This window comes from Canis lupus, chromosome 20, assembly GCF_011100685.1.
Source record: "Canis lupus familiaris isolate Mischka breed German Shepherd chromosome 20, alternate assembly UU_Cfam_GSD_1.0, whole genome shotgun sequence".
Taxonomy (NCBI): domain Eukaryota; kingdom Metazoa; phylum Chordata; class Mammalia; order Carnivora; family Canidae; genus Canis; species Canis lupus.
In genome coordinates this window covers 41,670,571-41,694,141 of record NC_049241.1, presented here as the reverse complement: position 1 = coordinate 41,694,141, position 23,571 = coordinate 41,670,571, and the positions used below count along the sequence as shown (strand labels likewise).

The 23,571-nt window shown below is 38.6% G+C and overlaps 1 protein-coding gene across 1 annotated transcript in view; it reads right to left on the bottom strand.

The window, feature by feature from the left end:
• Positions 1–23,571, bottom strand: part of SMARCC1 (SWI/SNF related, matrix associated, actin dependent regulator of chromatin subfamily c member 1) — a 171,992-nt gene that overhangs the window by 49,862 nt on the left and 98,559 nt on the right. Inside the window, exons 20-21 of the mRNA XM_038566605.1 lie at positions 18,682–18,940; positions 17,761–17,922 (exon numbers count right to left, since the gene is read on the bottom strand). Coding sequence (XP_038422533.1) covers positions 17,761–17,922; positions 18,682–18,940 — 421 coding nt within the window. The remainder of the gene's footprint in view (positions 1–17,760; positions 17,923–18,681; positions 18,941–23,571) is intronic.

Here is a 23,571-nt window from a genome sequence, read left to right as displayed (position 1 = left end):
ATGATTAAGATTCAATGTTCTAACTTGCCTCTACCAAAAAATTCACCTTATGAAAAATCAGTGACAACCAATTTAAACAGAGGACTGAGTGATGCCAACTCCTTGTCTCAAGGAGTCCAAATCGGTCGGTCCATCATGCACACTTAGAAGAGTGCTGCATCTAAGTGAAACCCTGGAGAGGTGCCTGTGAGGTAGGTACAAGACTGGACATGCCATATTTGAGATAGAACAAACAGGAACAACCCAAACTGCCCATCCAGTAACAGAAGAATGGATGATTAAACTGGGTTACAATTACACAACAGCATATTTTACAGCAGTGGAAATACATGAACAGTGCCTACCTGGACAATGGAACTACAATGGATATGCACTGAAAACCTAAGAGTAAAACAGCCTCAGAAGTCTTAAAAAAAAACATGTTCCATAAAGTTTAAAAACAAAATTACACCTAACATATATTAAGTACATTTTTCTTTGTGATAGAAGTCACTTAAAAAGTAGTAGAACAGGGATACCTGGGTGGCTCAGTGGTTGAGTGTCTGCCTTTGGTCAGGTCATGATCCTGGGGTCCTGGGATTGAGTCCTACATCCCGTGGAAAGCCTACTTCTCCCTCTGCCTGTATGTCTGCTTCGTTCTCTGTGTCTCTCATGAATAAATAAAATCTTTAAAAAACCCAAAAAGCAGTAGAACAATATTCAAAATTAGGATTCTTAGTGCTGATAGGAAAGTGAAAAGACAAGGGAGAAACAGAGGTGAAAGTTACTGGTAATGCTCTAATTCTTAGTTCAGATGAAATATGTATGCAGCATGCAGGGACGTCTTGGTGGCTCAGCAGTTGAGCATTTGCCTTCAGCTCAGGGTGTGATCCCAGGTCCAGGAATCGATTCCCAGATTGGGCTCTCTCTACTTATGTCTTTGCCTCTCTCTGTCTCTCATGAATAAATAAAATCAGAAAAGAAGAAAAGAAAAGAGAAAGAAGAGAAGAGAAGAGAAGAGAAGAGAAGAGAAGAGAAGAGAAGAGAAGAGCAGAGCAGAGAAGAGAAAGAGAAAGAGAAAGAGAAAGAGAAAGAGAAAGAGAAAGAGAAGGAAGGAAGGAAGGAAGGAAGGAAGGAAGGAAGGAAGATGTAGACACACATAACAATGAAGAAATTTGAAGAAAAAAAAAGAAAAAACCAAACAGATGGGGTTTTTAAAAAACCTTAACTTCACAAGGTACTCATAATTGAATGGGCATTAGGCCACCTTTGCTGAGTCAGCTTAATTACAGTCTGAGTAAATATTATATGGGAGAAATGTGGTATTTTTTTTTCCAAAAGATAATCAGCTTTCAAATGAGGACCCACACATATAGCTCTACATTCTAAAAAGATTACACACTCACTCTTACAAGGCAAGTCAAATTTGATACTCTTTTAATTAGTTATCAGTCCATGATGTACAGTTACATAATATTAGTGCCTAACCATATAATGATGGTACAGTTAAAGACAGACCCTCTCAAAGGGGAAAAACCTGTGACAAGTGTTCAGACCTTTAATGAGATGTCTATTAAGAGTTAATCAGGAGTTGTGTGTTCCTCAAGAGGCTATGTGGAGGAGTATGTTAAGTGGTTTCTATCCTACAAAACATTTTTTCAAGCTGCTTTTAGACATCTTCTTGGAAAAAGAAACACAAAACAACAGCTTCTCTTTGGTCTGAATTCTGGTTGGAACTATAAACGCTTAAGAGGCTGCAGCCCTTCACATATGCCGTGTCGTCTTGTTGATGTCTATAAACTAGATGGTTGAGAATCCTTCCCTACAAATGTGTAGTCTGACCCATGTCTGCAGAGATAAATGAAGAAGATACTAGAATGAATAAAAAAAAAGTTCCAAATTTAAGAAGGCACATACCATAAACCAGTGGGCCAATGCCAAACACAAAGGAGGAGAAAATACAAAATCCTTTGACACATAATGGAGCTATGAGAGGAACGCCCGGTCAGCCAGGGGGAAATATCATCACAATTCATAGTTAGACTTTATAGTAGAGAACAAACCTCTGCAAAGGGCAGACAGTAACTATTCTCAGCTTGGTAGGCCGTGCTTGAGTCGTAGCCACGACGACTCAACTCTGCCATGGTAGCACAAAATCAGCTATAAAAGCAGCTTGGAAATGAAGGAGTGTGGCTGTGTTTCAATAAAACTTTACAGACACTGAAATGTGAATGTCATATAATTTGTATGTGTCACAAAATGTTACTCTTCTTTTGATTTTTTCTAACCATTTAAAAAACTGTTCTTATATATTCTGGGCTAAATAAAAGCAGCTGACAACCTGGATTTGGTCTAAAAACCAAAATTTCCTACCCCCTGCTCTAGAAGAAGTTGATGAGTTTTGGATCCAGACTGTCAAACCTTGTCCCTGAATTTATGAGCTGAAGTGACCTCGGGGCAAGCTACTTAGCTGATAGATGCCTCAGTCCGCTTATCTACAAAAGGAGAATAATGATAGTACCTCCTTCAGAAGTGCAGTGCTAACAAATTATTTCGTCTAAAATGCTAGTAACTGGCTCATAGTAAGTGCTCAACAATATTAATGTTATTAGCAAATTCAGTTGGCTGGACCCAAGTCCTAACTCTCTATTAACATGAGCTCTTGCAATGGCCCTTGGCACTACCTCAGTGACAACAGAGGGCTCTCATTCTGCCCTGAATTTCCAAAGGTCCTTTCCAATCTGAAATGCCATCTGTGACTTTTCCTCCCCATGTGACTTCTGACTTTCCTTTAATGAGTCAGTAGTAAATCACCAGCCCTTGTCCCATTCTCTTAAAATGTAACTAGTGGGCTGGAGGCAGCTGACCAATTTGATTGACTGGGGGTCAGCAAATTATAGCCCTGCTGCCTAATCTTGTAAATACAATTTTATTAGAAGACAGCCATACTCATTTGTTTCAATATAGTCTTTGGCTACTTTTGCACTATAAAGGCAGAGCTGAGTAGTTATGACAGAGACTATCCAGAAGACTGTCATGCAGAAGTCTGAAGTTTTTATCATGTAGCCCTTTACAGAAAATGTTTGCCAAACCCTGTGGTAGAAAAGTTCATGCTGTGGCAGTCCTGCTTATGAACAGATACTGTGGAGATATCTAACTCTCACCGTCTTAACTTTAATGTTGGGAATTGAGGGATACTGGCAAATAGGGTATGTGACCAGAACCCGGGAGAAGGCCTAACAAGGTGGTGAGATTCTAGAGTGGCCCTATTGGTTCTTGACTCATGGTTTTCATGTCCTTGTACATGAAATGTGAGCGTGAGCAGCATCCATAACTTGTTTCCAACCAACCAAATAGGGGAAAGGTGATGGAGTATTCAGTTACATAAGGCCCTGTCATTACTACACTCACTCTAGAGACTGCTTGCTGGCTTGATGCAGCAAGCTGCATGGTGGGAAAGCCTAGGTGGTTAAGAACAGTGGGTGGTCTCTAGTAGTTTAGGACAGCTTCCAGCTAACAGCCAGCAAGGAGCTGGAGCCTTCAGATCTACACTGGAAGTAAATTAATTCTAACGACAGAAGTGAACATGGAGGTGGATTCTTCAGTAGATGAGAATACAATGCAGCCACCACCTCGAGTGCAGCCTCGTAATATCCTAATCAGAAGACCCAGTTAGGCTACACATAAACTTCTGACTCACAAAAGCAATAAGACAATAGATACACCCTGTTTTAAGTCACTAACTTTGCGGTAATTTACTATGCAGCAATACATAACTATCTGTACATCACTGGACTTCTGAATGAAGCTCAACCAAGGCTGAGAGGCAAATTAGCTGGCATCCAAAAAATAACAATATTTTCAGAGACTAAAAACAGGGAATGGTGTAACACCAATCTGATTCCACTGTCTTTCTTGTTGTCTCCTACAGATGCACCAATGATCCCCTCATTTGACTCCAGGCCTCTGCCTCCACATTTGCTCCATGTCCCACCCCCACCTACTTTAGCTATATGTCTCTTTCACTCTTCTTAGAGAGCTGAGCTTCTATCTCCTACCATGCACCAGGCCAAAACACTGTTGCCCATGCGCACCATATCTTTCTACTAGCTTCTACAACTGAGTGCTTTTTGGTCTGGTGATAATATTGCCAGCAAAACCAGAATGAGGAGATCTAGAAACCAGCTCCTAAGAGCTGAAAAAACTGGAACAGGTAGCTTGGAAGAAAGAATGAAATGCTTGCAAAAATAATAAAGTGGGTTACAAGTAAGTATTGATGCTTCCTAGAAAAGGACTATGATTATTTGGTGGGAACTCTTCCACTTCCTGCAGTCATTTGTAAACTGTCTGCAGGTACTTTCTAAAACAGACTGAATCCTGTTATTTCTCTTCCCTGGCGACTTCTTGACATCCACAAGGTAAAAGCCCTTCAAAATCTTTTTTTTTTTAATTAAATATTCTATTTATTTATTCATGAGAGAGAGAGAGAGAGAGAGAGAGAGAGGCAGAGACACAGGCAGAGGGAGAAGCAGGCTCCATGCAGGGAACCCAACATGGGACTTGATCCCGGGTCCCCAGGATCACGCCCTGGGCCGAAGGCAGGCGCTAAACCACTGAGCCATCCAGGGATCCCCAAGCCCTTCAAAATCAAAGCCTCCTTCCCCACATCTATACAGGAGCACTTGGTCACAGTACCTGTTCCCCACAGACTTCTTGGTTTTAATTTCCAGAATATGCCACATATGTTCATCTTTTCTTCCTTTTTCCTTACTGTTTAAAAGGTCACCTCCTCTGTGAAGTCTTCCCTAACTGACCCAAGCATAACTGTTTCCTCCATATGTATATTTCCTCGATCTATAACTCTATTTGTCTTTTTCCTCCTTCTCTTCCTCCTTACCTACCTTTCCTACCTACCTACTTATAATGTCTCCCCACCCGACCTGAATATTCTTCAAGGATACGTGTTTAATTCAGCGATTCACAAAGTGCAGTCCAGGTACCACCCCCACCCCTGGTGGCAGAAACATTCCCAAGGTCAAAACTATTTTTATAACAACACAAAATGTTATTTGCCTTTCCACTCTCCTCTTCCCCCAAGTGTGGAGTGTGGCTTTCCAGAGGCTGCATGACACATGAGGAAGTCAGTTACAGGAACGTGCACCTGTGTACTGTTTTGGTTTACAAGATTCAGTTTTATAATTTCAGATACAGTAAATATCAACTGATATAATTCAAATAAAGCAAAGCATTTTAGGACACTATTATTATTATTTAAAGATTTTATTTATTTAATCATGAGAGATCAGAGAGAGAGAGAGAGGCAGAGACACAGAGAGAAGGAGAAGCAGGTTCCCTGCAGGGAGCCCGATGTGGGACTCGATCCCGGGTCTCCAGGATCACACCCTGGGCCGAAGGTGGCGCAAAACCACTGAGCCACCCGGGCTGCCCACACTCATTATTTTTAAAGAACATAAAGAAATCCTGAAACCAAAAAAGTATGAGAACTGCTAGTCCAATTTGTGTCTTCTGAGGGAATAGAGAACAGAATACGTAGGAACTCCCTCAACACTTCTGGGAAACTGACCATGTCATTCCCTGTAGTACAGTTCAAGTGTTCCAGAGAGCTGCCAATATACAGTCCCAGCCTGCACCATCCTCTGTGACTCTGCTCCCATCTAGCTATGCATCTGATCTTTCCATGTCCTTATGTGAACTCTGGGTTGCGGCTAACCTGGTTTATGTCCTACCCTCTAAACAACCTTCTGTTAGCATCTCTGTGCCTTTGTTCACATTGTTCAGAGCTGAATACTTGCTCCAATCAGGATGAGTGACATCCTAAACCTCTTTTTCAATGTTCAGGTCAAATCTTTTCTTTGTGAAGTCTTCCTTAGTCTAAACTTCCATGTCCCTTTGTGCTAACTCTTACAGCACTTCCCATACTCAGTCCTCCTTGAACAATTAATACTACATATGTACGCTTCATTAGGTCCCCAATCCTTGAACACTGAATTATTTTTTCATATGTGCATAGCCCACCACAAACAATAGTCCCAATTAGTAAAGAGTATTGCTCATTTTTAAAAAGTATTTATTTATCTATTTGAGAGAGCTTGTGTGAGCAAGATGAGGAACACAGGGAGAGGGAGAAGGACAGAAGGAGACTCCATGCTGAGCACAGGGCTCCATTTCACTAACCTGAGATCAAGATCTGAGCTGAAATCAAGATGCTTAACCGGCTGAGCCATCCAGGTGCCGCAAAAAGAGGGTATTACTTATGTCTTATATAGTAGCCCATAGCACGAGATCTCTACTAAGTACCAAAAAGCTAATTTGATAAAAGTCTCCAAAGGCATTATATAATTATATCATATAATGGAACCCAATTTCATCCTAAAAATACATACCCTACCATTTAATAAATATGGGTCATTAGGCAGGGCACCTCAGTGGCTCAGTTGGTTGGGCATCTGTCTTCAGCTCAGGTCATGATCCCAGGGTTCTGGGATCCAGCCCTATATTGGGTTCCCTGCTCAGCAGGGAGTCTGCTTCTCCCTCTACTCCCCCACCACTGCTTCTGTGCTCTCTCTCTCTCAAATAAATAAATAAAAACTTAAAAAAAAATAGGGGGTTATTATGCAAGTCACTTAAATACTAGCCAGTATTATTAGCTAATCCTTAAGAGGTTAAATGTTCAATTATGAGCTGCTCAGAAGAGTGACTCTGTATTTCTCTGCCTCTTGAAATAGATCTGAAAGAGCCCTTTAAATAGAATATTGAGAAAGAAAAAAGCTAGAAGCCACTCTACATGATGTAAGTCTGATGATCAAATACTGTCCCACTGTTTAGGTTCATCAGCCTAGCATGTTTTCACACATGGTGTTCTAGAAGTGCCTGATTTTTAAAATGTTATGGAAATCCCTGTGATGAGAAGAATGGGGCTATTTATAAGCGATGAATAGTATATGAGGCAAGAACTAGAATAGCCACTTCTGGGCTTTCTGTTCCTAGAAAGTGATCCTTTTGACATTGTTGTCAGGATATTCTTCTTAATCTCCTAATGGATCAGAGACTAGTTTTTAACCTTCCTGAAAACTAGAAATGATTAATGGAGTCTTCTACACAGAGCTGGAACAAATGGCTCAAGATATACTCTTTGGAGTCCTATATTCCACAGGGTATTAAACGACTCAGTGGACAATCCACTCACTGACATAAAAACCTTCTCCGAACATTCTACTTGTGATTCAATAGCCCCAAAGCATACACAGTCAACTGTGGAATAAGGAATAAGCATCAATTAACTTAACCTTTCCAATCTCTCTAAATCAAAATTAAGAAACAGACAGTAAATCTACTCAGTAGCAAAAAATTAAAGAAATAAAACCAACACTTGAGATCAGGAAATACAAACAGGGGTTACACAAATAAACCTTCGACATACCCTTGAATATGCACACACATTCCAATTCACCACCAGCCTAAAAAAGGGACTAAGATGCACTGTACTGTGACAGTTAAGGAAAATGTCCTTATTCCTATAAAATGATACATGCTGAATTATCTAGGGTGCAAAGACTCATGATGTCTACAGCTCATGTTGAAACAGTTCACCAACAACACAATAAAAATCATTTAGATCCCTAGATATATTAGTATGGCAAAGTTGAACCTAACTGGGATGCACATGAAATCTCACTGTGCTATCCTATCAGTATTTCAATACATTTGGCTATAAGTAAACAGGTTATCAGAAAGGCTATTTTGTTTAGGCTCCAGGTCAAGTAAAGAAAAATTTAATAAAGTGTTTAATAAAAGCTTTTGTAATATGGTAAAAAAAAAGTTATCTTTGATATTCAAATATATTACATAAGTTCTCAGAAAAATAAACCAATTTAACAATTCCTAGATGGGTAATATCCTCAAATTAATAGAATGAGTTTTAAAAATATAGGTCATAGGCAGCCCGGGTGGCTCAGTGGTTTAGTGCCGCCTTCAGCCCGGGGCATGATCCTGGAGACTCAGGATCGAGTCCCACATCGGGCTTCCTGCATGGAGCCTGCTTCTCCCTCTGCCTGTGTCTCTGCCTGTCTTTGTGTGTTCCTTGTGAATAAATAAATACAATTTTAAAAGATAAAAATAAAAATATAGGTCATACCTTGACACTCTTTTGCTCAAATCCCCCCCATTAGCTCCATCTCACTTACAGTAAACTTTACAATGGCCCATAAGCCCTTCATCATTTCCCATGACCTAACTCTACCGTGCAATCCACCTACTTGTCGATGATCTCTCCTTGCTATTCCTCAACTATTCCGGTCAGCTCCTGTCTAGGGGCCGGTACAATGGTTGCCCCCAATGCTTATAGCACTTAGATGTCTGATTACTCTTCCCTTTGCCTCATTTATATCTTTGAATGTCACTTTCATGGTAACATATTCCCTGACCTTTTAGAACTGCAATTCCATACACTTCATGTTTATCTTCCTAATCCTGCTTTAAATTTTCACCATACCACTTATCAGCCAACATACTCTTTCTACATATTTAATTTATACAATCTAAGTTTTATATATCACATATTCCATCTTCTACACCTTGAAAATATACAATGCCTGCAGGCACATATTTTGGACTGTTTTGGTCACCAGCACCCTAGCACCTAAAACACAATGAAATGACATGGTAACACAACACATTCACAGTCTTATTTATTCCTAGGAGTTAAAAGAAAAAAAAAAAAGTCTACTTTAAGACTGACCTCCCATTCAAGAATGTTTATGTGGTGTAGGCTTATACACTGAATCACTCTGACTAAATTTTGGCGTGGGTTTCTTAACACTCGATCTTGTAGAGATGAATCATCCAGCTGCTCTTCCTAGTAAGTTTGCCTGTCTCCTTATGTAGCTCCTATAGATTTTCAAGAGGACCTGGGTCTTTTCCTACTATATTTCCCATAGGATATAAAGCAAGAAAGTACAATGGAGCTATCAGGTCTTTAATGAACTTTGTTCAATGAATGAACAACACAAAGACATACCAACATATTTTACTTCTGGCAGCATACTACAATAGAAAGAGGTTGAGCTTTAGGATCAGAGATTTAGGTTCAAAATTTAAACAAGCCTATAGTAAGCTGACAAAACTGTTCTCTTGGTTTTACAATAACAACAGTGCTGGGATCCCTGGGTGGCGCAGTGGTTTGGCGCCTGCCTTTGGCCCAGGGCGCGATCCTGGAGACCCGGGATCGAATCCCACGTCGGGCTCCCGGTGCATGGAGCCTGCTTCTCCCTCTGCCTGTGTCTCTGCCTCTCTCTGTGTGGGTGACTATCATAAATAAATAAAAATTAAAAAAAAAGAGTCCTTCTCCTTCTGGCCTTCAAAAAAAAAAAAAAAACAACAACAGTGCTACTTCCTCCAAAGGATTATCAAGGAAAAAAACCTCAAAAGACCAATCAGAAATCCCCTATATAACGTGTTACAAAGAAATGCTGATTTGCAGCAAGTTCTGGAAAAATGTTTTAAAATTCTTTTCATTTCTTTTGTCTTAACTTCCCTCACCTTCCCCTATAACGCAGGGCAAATAAAATCTGATAATATTTTTAGTTAAATGTCAAAGGTCTCAAATATCAGTATTATTTTTTCTATTCCCAGAATGGTCTCTGGCCAAACAAAAACAAAAAATCATACAGATTTAGAGACGTCAGTAGATACATTGGTGAATGACTAGAGTTAAAAAACATGAACTGACAAGCCCCTTCTGAGAAGTGAGCACTCATTTCCTCAAGAATTTCTAGAAGTCTCCTAATGAATATAAGAGGTGTTTCAGATCTGTGTTCATCTACCTTTACTTTTATTTTACCAAACACTACCCCCATTCAAAACCCACAATGAAAACTCAGGTTAATGGGAGAAATCCAAGAGTCCTGTATTTCATAAGGAAATTTATTTTTTCCTATATTATCATTTTACCATTGTTAATACATATAAGCTAACATAGGCAAAACAGTAAATTAAGTATCACAATAAAAAATATGTGAACTTCCCACTGAACAGCATTATCCTGATAAGGAAAATCCTACATCACTCTATTTCAAATCAATGTGCTATGTGATAAGGCATTATTTTTTATATCAAGTGTCAGTTTAAATGAAAATTTGATACTTCCTTTCCTTGCTCTCTCTATCTGGAATGTGGTGGCTCAGAAAGGAGGTACACTGCTGACTTCATACCACAATTTTGCTGAGCCAATTCCACAGCAAGAACCATTTGCTGTCTCTTAACTTATTCTATCAGTCACAGCCCAAAATAAATCACATTGACTATCATAGACTAGCATTAAGTTACAATTTTATTTACAACTCATTCTAAGATATTCATATTATGCTGGTATTTTCCTTATTAAATGGTAAAAGGATCCAAATTCTGTTGCTACAACTAGTGAGTATCCACTGCACTTCAGAGAGGTCTTCTGATAGGCTGTTTCCAGATACTATGAATGAATTTTACTTTTTGAGCCATTCAAAGAGTCATCCTGTCACCTCCAGTGCTTCCTGCAGTAGTCTGACCCAAGCTTTGCACACTGTGGAAACCATACCTTCACTACTCAGTCACAAAAAGACCTCACAAAGACGGAGGTCACTAGACCTTGTTTTTGTCCTTCTAAATTAGAAATGGCTAAGTTTGCAACCGGTTTCTTAACCACTAATGCTTTACAGTATCACCTACCAAAATTTTAAAAACAGATTTACATGTAAAATCATGTCCCTGATTTTTGCAAAGTACAGAAACTTCTTTGAATCAAACTAAGAAAGCTCTGCCAACCCTTTGCAATTCCATGACCACAGGGAACCAAAAGACCCTGCAAATGAACCAAAACCAAAAGAAAGTAGAGGAAAGTAAGATACTTCCCAGGCAGGCATTCAATAGGCCTAGAGTTCCCCTGCCTGAGCTACGCACTGGCTGGCAGTGCAGAATCAATAACAAGTAAGAGAGATGTGGCTTGGCTTGCTAATTTGGGTATCCGTCTAAGAAAAATAAATGAGAGTTTTCAAACTAGGAAATACTGTGTGGGTACTCTGTTAAGAACAGGTCAATGATTTGCTCTGAGGGCCGAAAATGAGAGGTTTGATTAATCTGAAAATCGGTTTCCAAATATATCTTGCAAAATGAGACTGCTAGATTGACACTTTTAAGAAAGCAGAGGGAACAACAGGAGTAGGGCCTATGCAACCTTATGGACACTGTAAGATTTTATGTTTGAAGAGACCTCACTGGAACAGAGCACCAAGACATCAGATGGTATCATCTATGGAATACTGACTAGCAGTTTTACTTTTTACTTCACATAACCTTTATTCTGTAAGGATAAACGAAAGAGACCAAGATAAAATGACTGCAGTTGAAGCATAGTTAATAAATTATATACAACTGAGACAGAGATGGAATTAGCCAAGGTGACAGCAAGAAATCTTTAGTTTGGGGCAGCCCAGGTGGCTCAGCAGTTTAGCGCCACCTTCGGCCCAGGGTGTGATCCTGGAGACCCGGGATTGAGTCCCACATCGGGCTCCCTGCATGGAGCCTGCTTCTCCCTCCGCCTTTGTCTTTGCCTCTCTGGGTCTCTCATGAGTAAATAAATAAAATCTTAAAAAAAAAAAAAAAAAAGAAACCTTTAGTTTGAGTTATTCATCAGAAATTGTTTCATAATGAATGAAAAGAAAAAAATTAATGAATATAAGAAATGTTGGGAATACACTACTGATAATTGTATATGAAATATTTTATCTTGGTGTGAAAATTAGCCTTTTAACATATAGGAACACTTGACAGTTGAGTAGCTAGGTATTGTTTATGAAGACACTTTCCTAAAGTTTTACTCCTCTTCATAATAAAGTAAATAAAGGGGGATCCCTGGGTGGCGCAGCGGTTTGGTGCCTGCCTTTGGCCCAGGGCGCGATCCTGGAGACCCGGGATCGAATCCCACATCAGGCTCCCGGTGCATGGAGCCTGCTTCTCCCTCTGCCTATGTCTCTGCCTCTCTCTCTCTCTCTCTCTCTCTCTGTGAGACTATCATAAATAAATAAATAAATAAATAAATAAATAAATAAATAAATAAATAAATAAATAAATAAATAATAAAATTGAAAAAAAAATAAATAAAGTAAATAAGGGGGATCCCTGGGTGGCTCAGCGGTTTAGCACCTGCCTTTGGCCCAGGGCATGATCCTGGAGTCCTGGGATGGAGTCCTGCATCAGGCTCCCTGCATGGAGCTTGCTTCTCCCTCTGCCTGCATCTCTGCCTCCCTCTCTCTCTCTCTGTCTCTCTCTCTCCCTGCATGGAGCTTGCTTCTCCCTCTGCCTGTGTCTCTGCCTCTCTCTCTCTCTCTCTCTCTCTTTCTGTGTGTCTCTCATGAATAAATAAATAAAATCCTTAAAAAAAAATAATCGAAAGTCTTTAACAGCAAAAATGTCATCTGATATCACAGACTAGCGTAACTATATAATACATTACAGACAGTACCTAACCATCACTTTCATGTCACACATGAGAGAACTTATAGCTAATGAAGGTAAATAGCTTTTTAAAGTGCTATAGCTATACAAAGAGAACCAAAGGTATAACCTAAGTGTGCAAAATCCTAAAATCCAAAAAACAATGCTGTCTATAAGAGATCTATCTTATATCCAAAGACACAAATAGATTAAAAAGTAAATTAATGGAAAAAAGATATTCCATCCAAACACAGTAACCAAGTGAGAGCAGGAGAAGTATGTTAATATCAGATAAAATTTACTTTTAGGCAAAAAAGATTAAAGAGAAAAAAAGAAAGATGTTATATAATGATAAAAGGACCAATTCATCAGAAAGACAGAGCAATTATAAATACATATGCAACTAACAACAGAGCCTTAAAATATATGAAGCAAAAACAGACAAAACTGAAGAAATATAGATAGTTCAACAATAATAGTTGGAAATTAGAAGACATCACTTTCAATGAAGGATAGACCAACTAGAAAAATGATGAAGTAGACAACTTGAACAACACTATAAACCAGACACACCAAACAAACACAGAAGATCCTGTTCAACAATAGAATGCAAAAGGAATACTCACCAAGACAATATATTAGACAATAAAACAAGTCTCAATAAATCTTAAAAGCTAGAAACCACACAAATTATCTTTCTGAATACAATGGAATGAAAATAAGCAATTGGTAACAGAAAGAAATCTAAAAAATTCACTAATTGGTATATACTAAACAACACACTCTTAAAACAACCCATGGGTCAAAGAAGAAACCAAAAGAGAAATTACAAAATACTTTGAGAAAAATGGTAAAAAAAAAAAAAAAATGTCTGAACTCATGGAACACAGTAAAAGGAGTACTGAGAGGGAAATTTACACAGCTACAGAAGTCAACAGTAATAAAGAAAAATCTCAAATCAATATCCCATCCTCCAAAGTAAGGAAATATTAAAAGAGCAAATTTAGGGGCACATGGGTAGCCCAGCTGGTTGAGCATCTGACCCTTGTTTTTGGCACAGGTCATGATCTCAGGGTTGTGGAAAAGAGGCCCATGGTGGGCTCCATGGTCAGCAGGTAGTCTGCTTGAGATTCTTCCCCTCTCCTGCTACACCTCTCTACCTTGCTCTCTCTCTCTCAAATAAATAATCTTAAAAAAAAGAAGAGCAAACAACACTACAGTGGTGATAACTTAGAGACCGGAAAAACAACAGGAAAAAAAAAATCACTGAAGTCAAAAAAGTTGGTAAAAGTGATGTCTTTAACTAGGTTGATGAAAAAACAGTCGCAATCCTGGAGACCCAGGATCGAATCCCACATCGGGCTCCCGGTGCATGGAGCCTGCTTCTCCCTCTGCCTGTGTCTCTGCCTCTCTCTCTCTCTCTCTGTGTGACTATCATAAATAAATAAAAATTTAAAAAAAAAAAAAAAAAAAAAACCGTGATCCCTGGGTGGCGCAGCGGTTTGGCGCCTGCCTTTGGCCCAGGGCGCGATCCTGGAGACCCAGGATCAAATCCCACATCGGGCTCCCGGTGCATGGAGCCTGCTTCTCCCTCTGCCTGTGTCTCTGCCTCTCTCTCTCTCTCTGTGTGACTATCATAAATAAATAAAAATTAAAAAAAAAAAAAAAAACAGTGAGTGGACCAATTAAAATCAGGAATGAAAATTGGGACATTACTACCAATCTTATAAAAATAAAAAGGAATGTAAAAAATACATTATGAACTTTTTAAAAAAACAGCTTCACTGAGATACAATTCATATACCATACAATCAACCCACTAAAAGATGCATTATAAATTAGATGACTTTTAGTATATACCCAGACACATGCAACCATTACCACAGTAAATTTATACAACCTTTCCATCACCTCAAACAGAAGCCCCATACCCTTTAGCTATCATTCCCTTTGCCCGTTCCCCCTAGCCCTAAGCAACCATTAGTCTACTTTCTGTCTCTATAAATCTGCCTATTCATGACAGTTCATATAATTGGAATTAAATTATATATTGTCTCCTCTCACTGTTCTTATTTTTCCATCTACAATGTTTTCAAGGATGATCCATGAGGTCACATATGTCAGTACTTCATTCCATTTTATGGATATTATTCCATTATAATATCACATTTTGTTTATCGATTCATCAGCTGATAGACATTAGAATTGTTTACACTTTTGGTTCTTATTTTTGTGTATATGTGTGGCCAACAAATTGAACAATGTACATCAAATAATCAAATTTCTAGAAAGACACATACTACCAAAACTGACTCAAAGAGAAATATGAAACTTAAATAGACGTGTAACAAGTAAACAGATTAAATAAATTCTTAGGAAAAAGGGGGAGAAAAAAGGGACACCTGGGTGGCTCAGCAGTTGAGCGTCTGCCTTCGGCTCAGGGCATGATCCCAGGGTCCGGGATCAAGTGCTGAGTCAGGCTCCTTAGGGAGAGCCTGCTTCTACCCCCGCCTATGTCTCTGTCATTCTCTCTCTCTCTCCCTCATGAATGAATAAATAAAATCTTAAAAAAAAAAAAAAAAAGGAAGAATACATTAAAAAAAAATTCAGGACTTGGGATGCCTGGGTGGCTCAGTGTTTGAGCATCTGCCTTTGGCTCAGGATGTGATCCTGGGGTTGGGGATCGAGTTCCCCATCAGGATCCTTGCCGGGAGCCTGCTTATCCCTCTTCCTGTGTCTCTGCCTCTCTCCGTGTCTCTCTTGTGAATAAATAAATAAAATCTTAAAGATATATATATATATAGGGATCCCTGGGTGGCGCAGCGGTTTAGCGCCTGCCTTTGGCCCGGGGCGCGATCCTGGAGACCCGGGATCAAATCCCACGTCGGGCTCCCGGTGCATGGAGCCTGCTCCTCCCTCTGCCTGTGTCTCCGCCTCTCTCTCTCTCTCTCTCTGTGTGTGACTATCATAAATAAATAAAAATTAAAAAAATATATATATATATAGAATTTTTACAAATCAGGAATTGATGGCTTCCTATGTGAATTCCACCAAACTTTTTTTAAGATTTATTTATTTATTTATTAGAGAGAGAGAGAGAGAGAGGCAGAGACACAGGAGGGAGAAGCAGGCTCCATGCAGGAAGCCTGACGTGGGACTCGACCCCAGTCTCCAGGATCACACCCCGGGGGCAGGCAGTGCTCAACCACTGCACCACCAGGGCTGCCCTCCAGCAAACATTTTAAATGAATAAGCATCAATAAATTCTTCAAAAAATACTTCAAACTCTTCAAAAAATAAAGAACAATTCCTAACTCATTCTTAGAGGTTAGTACTATCATAATATCAAAACCAGATAAAGTCCCCACAAAAAAAAAAGTACTAAACAAATATCCCTTATGAATACAGATGCAAAAATCCTCAACAAAAGTTGAGGATACTGGGGAAAAAAAAAAAAAAACTTGAGGATACTAGAACCAAACTAAATTCAACAGAGTATTATTACATGGTTTATTTCCATAATCTATCAAGTGGGCAAAACCATGGAATCAATCATTCCCAGGAATGCAAAAGTATTTTAACAGGCAAGAATCAATTAATACAACATATTTAAAGAAAAAAGTAAAAACACTACGTCATCTCAACCGATACAGAGAAAGCAGTTGGCAAACTCCAATACCTTTTCAGGATAAAAACATTCAATAAATTATGCATAGTGGGAATTTCCTTAAACTTGGTAAAAAGAATCTAGGAAAATCCAACAGCTAACATCATACTTTTTTTTTTCTTTTTTTTTTCTTTTTCTAACATCATACTTAATGATGAAATGCTTTCCCCATAAGATCAGGAAAATAATTTTACTTCTAAAAGCATTCAAAAGAATAAAACATAAAGAATAAATTTAACTAAAGGAAATGGAGACTAAAAACTTCAAAACAATGCTTAAAGATCTAAATAAATGGAAAGACATCCTGTGTTCAAGGATTGAAAGATTTCATATTGTTAAGATAGCAACACTCCCACTGAATTGAATGCAAGTGAAAACCCACTTCACAAACACATTGAATACTTTAAGGGTGGGGGGACGACAAACAACGCAACAAGACAGGACACACAACTGTTGGTAAGGATGTGGGGAAGTCAGAACATTCCTACATTGCTGGCGAAAACATAAAATGGTACAACCATTTTGGATAAGTTTAGTATCTCGAAACCACTATGGATACACTATGGATAAGTTTAGTATCTCGAAAAACTAAACATAAAATTACCAGTTGATTCAGCAATCCCACTCCTAGGTACTGAGAATCAAAAAAATAAAAAAACTATGTTTACAAAACATCCTGTAGATCAACATTCATAGAAGCATTATTCAAAATGGAAAAAATACAAATATACATGAACTGATGAATGGATACGTGAAATGTAGTGTATCCACTGACAGACTAGTATTATTCAGCACAGAAAGGAATGAATTACTGATACATACTAAAACATGGATAACTTGGAAAACTTTAAGTAAGCAAAGGCAGACACAAAAAGCCCACATACTGCATGACTCCATTTACAGGAAATGTACAGAATAGTAAAGTCCAGAGAGAAAGAACACAGGTAAGTTGTCACCAGGGGTGGAGAGAGGAAGAAACGGGAATACATGCTTAGTTGGTATGGGATTGTCATTTGGGGTGATCAAAGTGTCCTGGAGTTAGAGAGTGGTTGGTGATGGATGCACAATACTGCGAATGTACTAGAAGCTACTAGACTGTATACCTTTAAGAGATTAAAACAGAGAATTTATATTATATGAATTCTGCCTCAATTAAAAAAATAACAAAAAACAATGAATAAAACGTATCCAACAACATGTAAATTAAAATAATCACTTAAGTCCTTTCAGTATTCTTAACGTCCACATGCTTAAAATCTAGATCTAAAAACAGGCCGACAGGCCTGGCTTGTTCAGTCAGTGGAGTGTGTGACTCTTGATCTCGGGGTCATGATTTTGAGCCCTAGTTGGGTGTAGAGATTATTTAAATAAATAGATAAATCTTAAAAACTGGCATGAGATACTTCCCAACTGTGATGTTATGAACAGTTCTCAGATAACTATTGAATTCTATCTTCCATAAAAGGAAGGAATAATAGAAAAAAAATCATAAACTAATCTTAAGGGACAAGTTATTACTAATTGTTATTCTCCCTTTTAAGTGCAAACAAACCCAATTACTTCAGGAAGCTGACAGGAAAATACAACATCTATTACTCCTGTCCTCGGGGGCAGCCATAACTCACCAAGTTTCTCTGGCTCATCGGGTCCTGTGCCTGCAATACAGCTGCTTTCCAGGCCGTAGGTGGGATCCACTTTCCCAGAGGCTCGTGCTGCTTCTTGTACTTTCTTGACATGAGCTTCAACCAATTCCAATGGGACCTCCTCTCGGACCCGAGAAAACTCCTCTGTTCAAGAATAAAAACGGAACAGTGGGACTTGGTTTTATACAAGATTTTGCTTTAACGTAAACCACTAGAAAATCTAACATATTAGTGTCTTGCATAGTGATCTTTCTGGGGACTCAGTCTTATCCCAGCAAAACAACAATGCCAAATGAGACAATCATGTATACTGAAGAAATTCGATGATTCTACGTTTTAGCTTACATGTTATAATATCTTATTATATAAATAACACAGATTTCTAAATTTCCATCAGTAACAATCAAAATTTCTGCCCAAACTAATCTACCTCTGCAGGCTAGACTGATATTAAAGCAAACAACAAGGATTAAATAGCCAGAAAGTCAAGAAAGGGTTTTTATAGTGTGAGAAAGTTCCAATTACAATAAAATCCAATAATGTGGGGATCCCTGGGTGGCTCAGCCGTTTAATGCCTGCCTCCGGCCCAAGGTGTGATTCTCGAGTCCTGGGATCGAGTCCCGCATCCGGCTCCCTGGGAGGAACCTGCTACTCCCTCTGTCTGTGTCTCTGTCTCTCTCTCTGTCTCTCATGAACAAATAAAATCTTTAAAAACAAATAAATAAATATTATAATACTTTTCAATATAATATAGAGAGGGTAATATGTGATTTTCTTCTGTATAACTGAAATTAACATAGCAGCGGATAACACATAAATCTGAGACAACATATATATGAAAGAAAGCACTAAACCATTATTTGAAACTACTATGTTGCTGACATGGTTCAAACAAGTCCATACCCAAAGCTGCTTTTGCTGCAGCAGATGCCACACGAGGGTCCACCACAGATGCCAAAAAAGCAACAGTGCTCATGACTGGGTTTCCAGACTGACTGAAAGGGACAGGCTGGTAGGCCAGGGGCCCCAGGGAAGCATCCGAATTCTCAAGGTATGGGTCCTCAATAGGAAGCCTCAGAAAGTGGAGGATGCATTCATCCTGAGTACGACTTCCGACGTGCTCTGACACTTTGTTCCAATCATCCTTGTACATCTCCAGGGCCTGTAACAGAAAAAAACCCAGGAGCTTTAGGATTAGGTAACAAGGAACCAAGATATGTAATAGTATCAGAAGCCTGTGACTGTTCTTTGGGTGTGTTTAAAAAAAAAATAATGAAAATGATTATATGGCACACAAGAAAATGGGTAGGTTTGACTGCTTTCCTAACTACGTTAAATCTCAATCAGGCAAAAAAAAATTAAAAGCATACACACATAAAAGGAAGAACTGTCTTTCATTAATACATATAATCGTTTATATAGAAAATCCAAAGAAATCTACAAAAAGATACTAAAACTAAAAGGTTTAACAAAGTCACAGGAGAGATGTGGAATAGAAAAAAATTTCAATGAAAAGCTTTAAATTGGAAAAAAAAAGGTATTTAAAATACCACAAAAATGAAGTATGTAGGGAACAAATACATTAGGATATCATCTCTCTCCAAGCTCAGTAACAGGTTCAACACAATCCCATTCAAATTCCATGTCTTTTTTGTTAAAAATTAAGAAACTAATACTGAAATTTATAAAATATATAAATACTCAATTTAAAAATTCATAATTTGTCAGAGAAAAATGCTGAACAACTTTCAAAAAAGAGTAAAAGTAGTCTCCAAAGGGGAGAGAGGCACAACGTTATGAAGAAAATCAAGGAAATGGATAAAAAGAAGGTATTCAGTAGTTGATCAAAGCTGCTATTCTCACATGATTCTCACCAGGCACAATTTTGCCTCTTTGGGGACATTTAGTAATATCTGCAGACATTTTTGCTTGGCACAGCTGGGGAGGTGCTACTGGCATCTAGTGAGTAGAGGCCATGGATGCTGTTGAACATTCTACAATGCAAAACAGATCCAGAGCCTGATTTGCTCATCTATGCTATGAGATGAGCTTGCAATGATAAGGATTCTTTCTACGTTTATGAAGGTGAATTCTTAACCCAGGGCTCCAACTGCTGCCCCAGGCTTGTCCTCTTACTAGAGAGGTAGAGGACACCTCACAACTCACATTAGCGAATTGTCTTATTCATTTAATCCCTTGAAAGACAAGGCTAATTCTGGGTTTTCTCTGGACAGCTAGTGGCCTCAGATCGTTCTAGAAGGACTTACTTAGAAAAAAGACCCAGATTTTAACAAAAAAGAAAAATCAATCTCTTTCCTTAGGATCCTCAGGGCCAGAAAGATATAATTGGGGCCATTTTATGCTTCTGATTATAGGGAGATTTTTGGGGATACTATACCAGAGTCTTTTCAAAAAAACTTATTTAAAAAAAATTTTCTTTCTTTAATTTCCTCAGCCAGAATAAATATAGTTCAGGAAGTTCTTTTTCCAGAATACAACTAAGAAATCCTCTGACAGGCAAAATTCAAGAAAGAATCAGTATCGAGAAAAGCATTAGGCAGAGAAAGTGAGGTTTCAAGCCTGGGCACTGATGGTAGTATTACATAACAGGAAATTGAAGATGTTTTCAGACAGAACATGGTGGCAGACTGGCTGGGAAGGAAGGAGAGGGCTGATATATTAGCAAACATTTTATAGTACTACAAAACACCTTCATTCTTTCTGCTATGACCTGGGTCCCTTCATTGCTCCTTACCTGGATTCTTAGAATTCCCTGTTTCTCTATCCTTAAATTCATCCTTCTCCTATTACCAGAATGAGTCATGTCTCACACATGACACGGTCTCTCTCCTGCCTAAAACTATAACCTTGCTCATAAATATCTTATGAAATTAAGTCCAAACAGGATTGGGACTCTGTCCCACTCCACCCCGTGCCCTATTCTTTCAAGTCTGAGGAATATCCAGATCCCAAACACTATTCCTAGTTATTGAAATATTATGAACTAAAGCCAACAACATAGCTGTCCATTCCCAGGAAGCTGTCCTTTAAGGGTCACCCAGCCATTGCACAGCCATCCCCCCTGGACATGACTTGTGCTCCGAGTACAGCTCCAAATGTAAAGCTGAGGCTGTGGCACTCATTTTTTGTTTCAACTGCCTATAAGAAAAGACTTTCCTCAAAACAACTGTTTTTAGTGTTTGTTTTTAATTGGAAGACATACTCATCTAAAATGTAGTTAAAATTACACTGAAAAAAAGGTATTTCTTCACTGGCATGTAAAAGAAAGCTATCAGGTACATGCAAACCATGAGGAACTCTTTGATGCTTACTATTTTCCACCGCTACTGTTTCTGTAATCTAGCCAGTATAAAGCATGTAAAGAACTCTTCTAGCAATCAGAGTTAATAACCTTCATGGCTTTTATCTGCAGGTACAAGATTTCATTACCACTAATTATCTAAGGGAAAATAAATACATAGCATGAGAAAGCAAAGTAGGCATGAAAAAGACTAAAGTTAACAAAGGAGACCCAGTAAGCTCCCAGACGCAGGTTCTGTCAATTTCAAGGACAGGGAGAACTAAAATGATGAGGAAGACTACTGTTACCAGTTGTAGACCTAAGTACTTGTGATCACTATGGAACAGAATGGCACCATTTCTTCCCCCATTCTGGCACCTTGATCCTGTCAGTGCAATTTCAAACTGATAGAAAAACTGAGTTAGCCTTTTGTGACTTCTTAAACTGGTGATTCATTTTCAGTGAAACACCTGGAATTTCTAACACATTTTACAAATGAAATCTACTTGGACAAGTCTCCACGTTGCATCTTTCTCTTATGCAATATATTTTTTCAAAACCGAATGTAAAGCCTTATGTTGGCCTTCATGTTCACCAACTCAAGGTCTCTTTCAAACTGCATTTATTCATCCAGTGTGTAGATTCCAAGCTGGTTATTTGCAAAACTGAAACTATGCCTCCAATACTTGTAATAAGACAATGAATCAAACATAACCACAGATAATAACTTGCAGCATTCCACAAAAGAACTGTGCTCCAGGGATCCCTGGGTGGCGCAGCGGTTTGGCGCCTGCCTTTGGCCCAGGGCGAGATCCTGGAGACCTGGGATCGAATCCCGTGTCGGGCTCCCGGTGCATGGAGCCTGCTTCTCCCTCTGCCTGTGTCTCTGCCTCTCTCTCTCTCTCTGTGTGACTATCATAAATGAATAAATAATTAAAAAAAAAAAAAGAACTGTGCTCTGATGAGAGACCATATCTAATAACATGTTTTTATTTTTTAAAAGATTTTATTTATTTATTCATGAGAGACACAGAGAGAGGCAGACACACAGGCAGAGAAGCAGGCTCCATGCAGGGAGCCCAATGTTGGACTCGATCCCAGGATGCCAAGATCACGCCCTGGGATGAAGGCAGGCGCTCAACCGCTGAGCCACCCAGGCATCCCAAATAATATGTTTTAAAAAATAAAAGCAGGTGCTCTAAGAATAATCTCAAATAGTTGGGATGCTATCTGTGTGACATACCTGTCTAATAAAATGGTGTGATTTGGGGGGAAACCATAAACTTTAACGAATCTTCCAGATTTATATATTTGTTAGGAAAAAAATTGACTGGTTTTGGCTATAAATCCATTAAAAGTTTTCATTTGACTTCATATTCTTAAGCTATTAATTACCAATAACTAAATTAGAGAAATAGAAGGTGTTAGTGGTAAACAATGCTGCTGGGGAGCCTCTGTATAGTGCAGAAAACACCTGTTGATTCAACTGCATGATTAAAAGAAAAACCAACCACTGGACAGGTTCCACCTGCAGGAGAAAAATCCACTATTGTGTTAGGATACTGTGGTTTTCTTGGATATGTTCAGGGTAAACAGCAGCTCAGGCATTCTGTCCACACTCTCTATTTACTATTCACTATTAATATGTGGAAGAGAAGAAAACTTTGATTATCAGTGTGTAGGAAGAACAAGAACTGATGAGGCTGGTGTTCCACCTGGTGTTGCACAATTAAATTTCTCCTCAGAACCCAAAGATTCCCAAAAGGCAATCTGAAAGTTTATTATATTCCAAGTACTGACAACTTTCATGTTAATATCCACGGCAAAAAGACTGGACAAAACAGTCCTGAAACAAATTAAAGGGTGGCTCAGAAAAGAAGCTCTTTGCAGATCACTGATAATGAATGAGTAGAAGAGAGTACATTAAAATAATGGTAAAAACTCAAAAAAAGAGAAATCTTTCTGAAATTTAATCCAGAGAGAGAGATTGTGAATAGAGAATAAGGAAAAGTAGAAGAGGGGTGTAAAAAAGAAAAGGAAGTTGTTAATACACAACTAAAACTTCTTAGAGACACAATAACTGTTTCAACAACTCGAAAAACCAAATTAAAGCAATACAGAACCAGGTGTCATCAGGTCCAGTGTATCTCAGTGCAGCCTGAAGATCCATAGGGCACATTTTCAGGGGGACCCAGAGATCAACCCATTTTCATAGTAACAACAGGACGTTGTTGCCTTTTTCATTACAATGACATCTGTATGGTCGGTGCAAAAGCAGTAGTGAATGAACCACCTACTCTCAGTATTAATCAAGGCAGTGGTGCCAGACTGTCTTAACAAAATTTTGTCATTTTATTCTTCACTGTCACATACTCACAAAAATAATCCAATGTTACTTTAAAATTATTAATTTTACAAATCTAAACATCAAAGCCCACTTGTTTTCAATATTTGGTACTATGAAATGTGAGGTACATGAGAAGATTAAAATA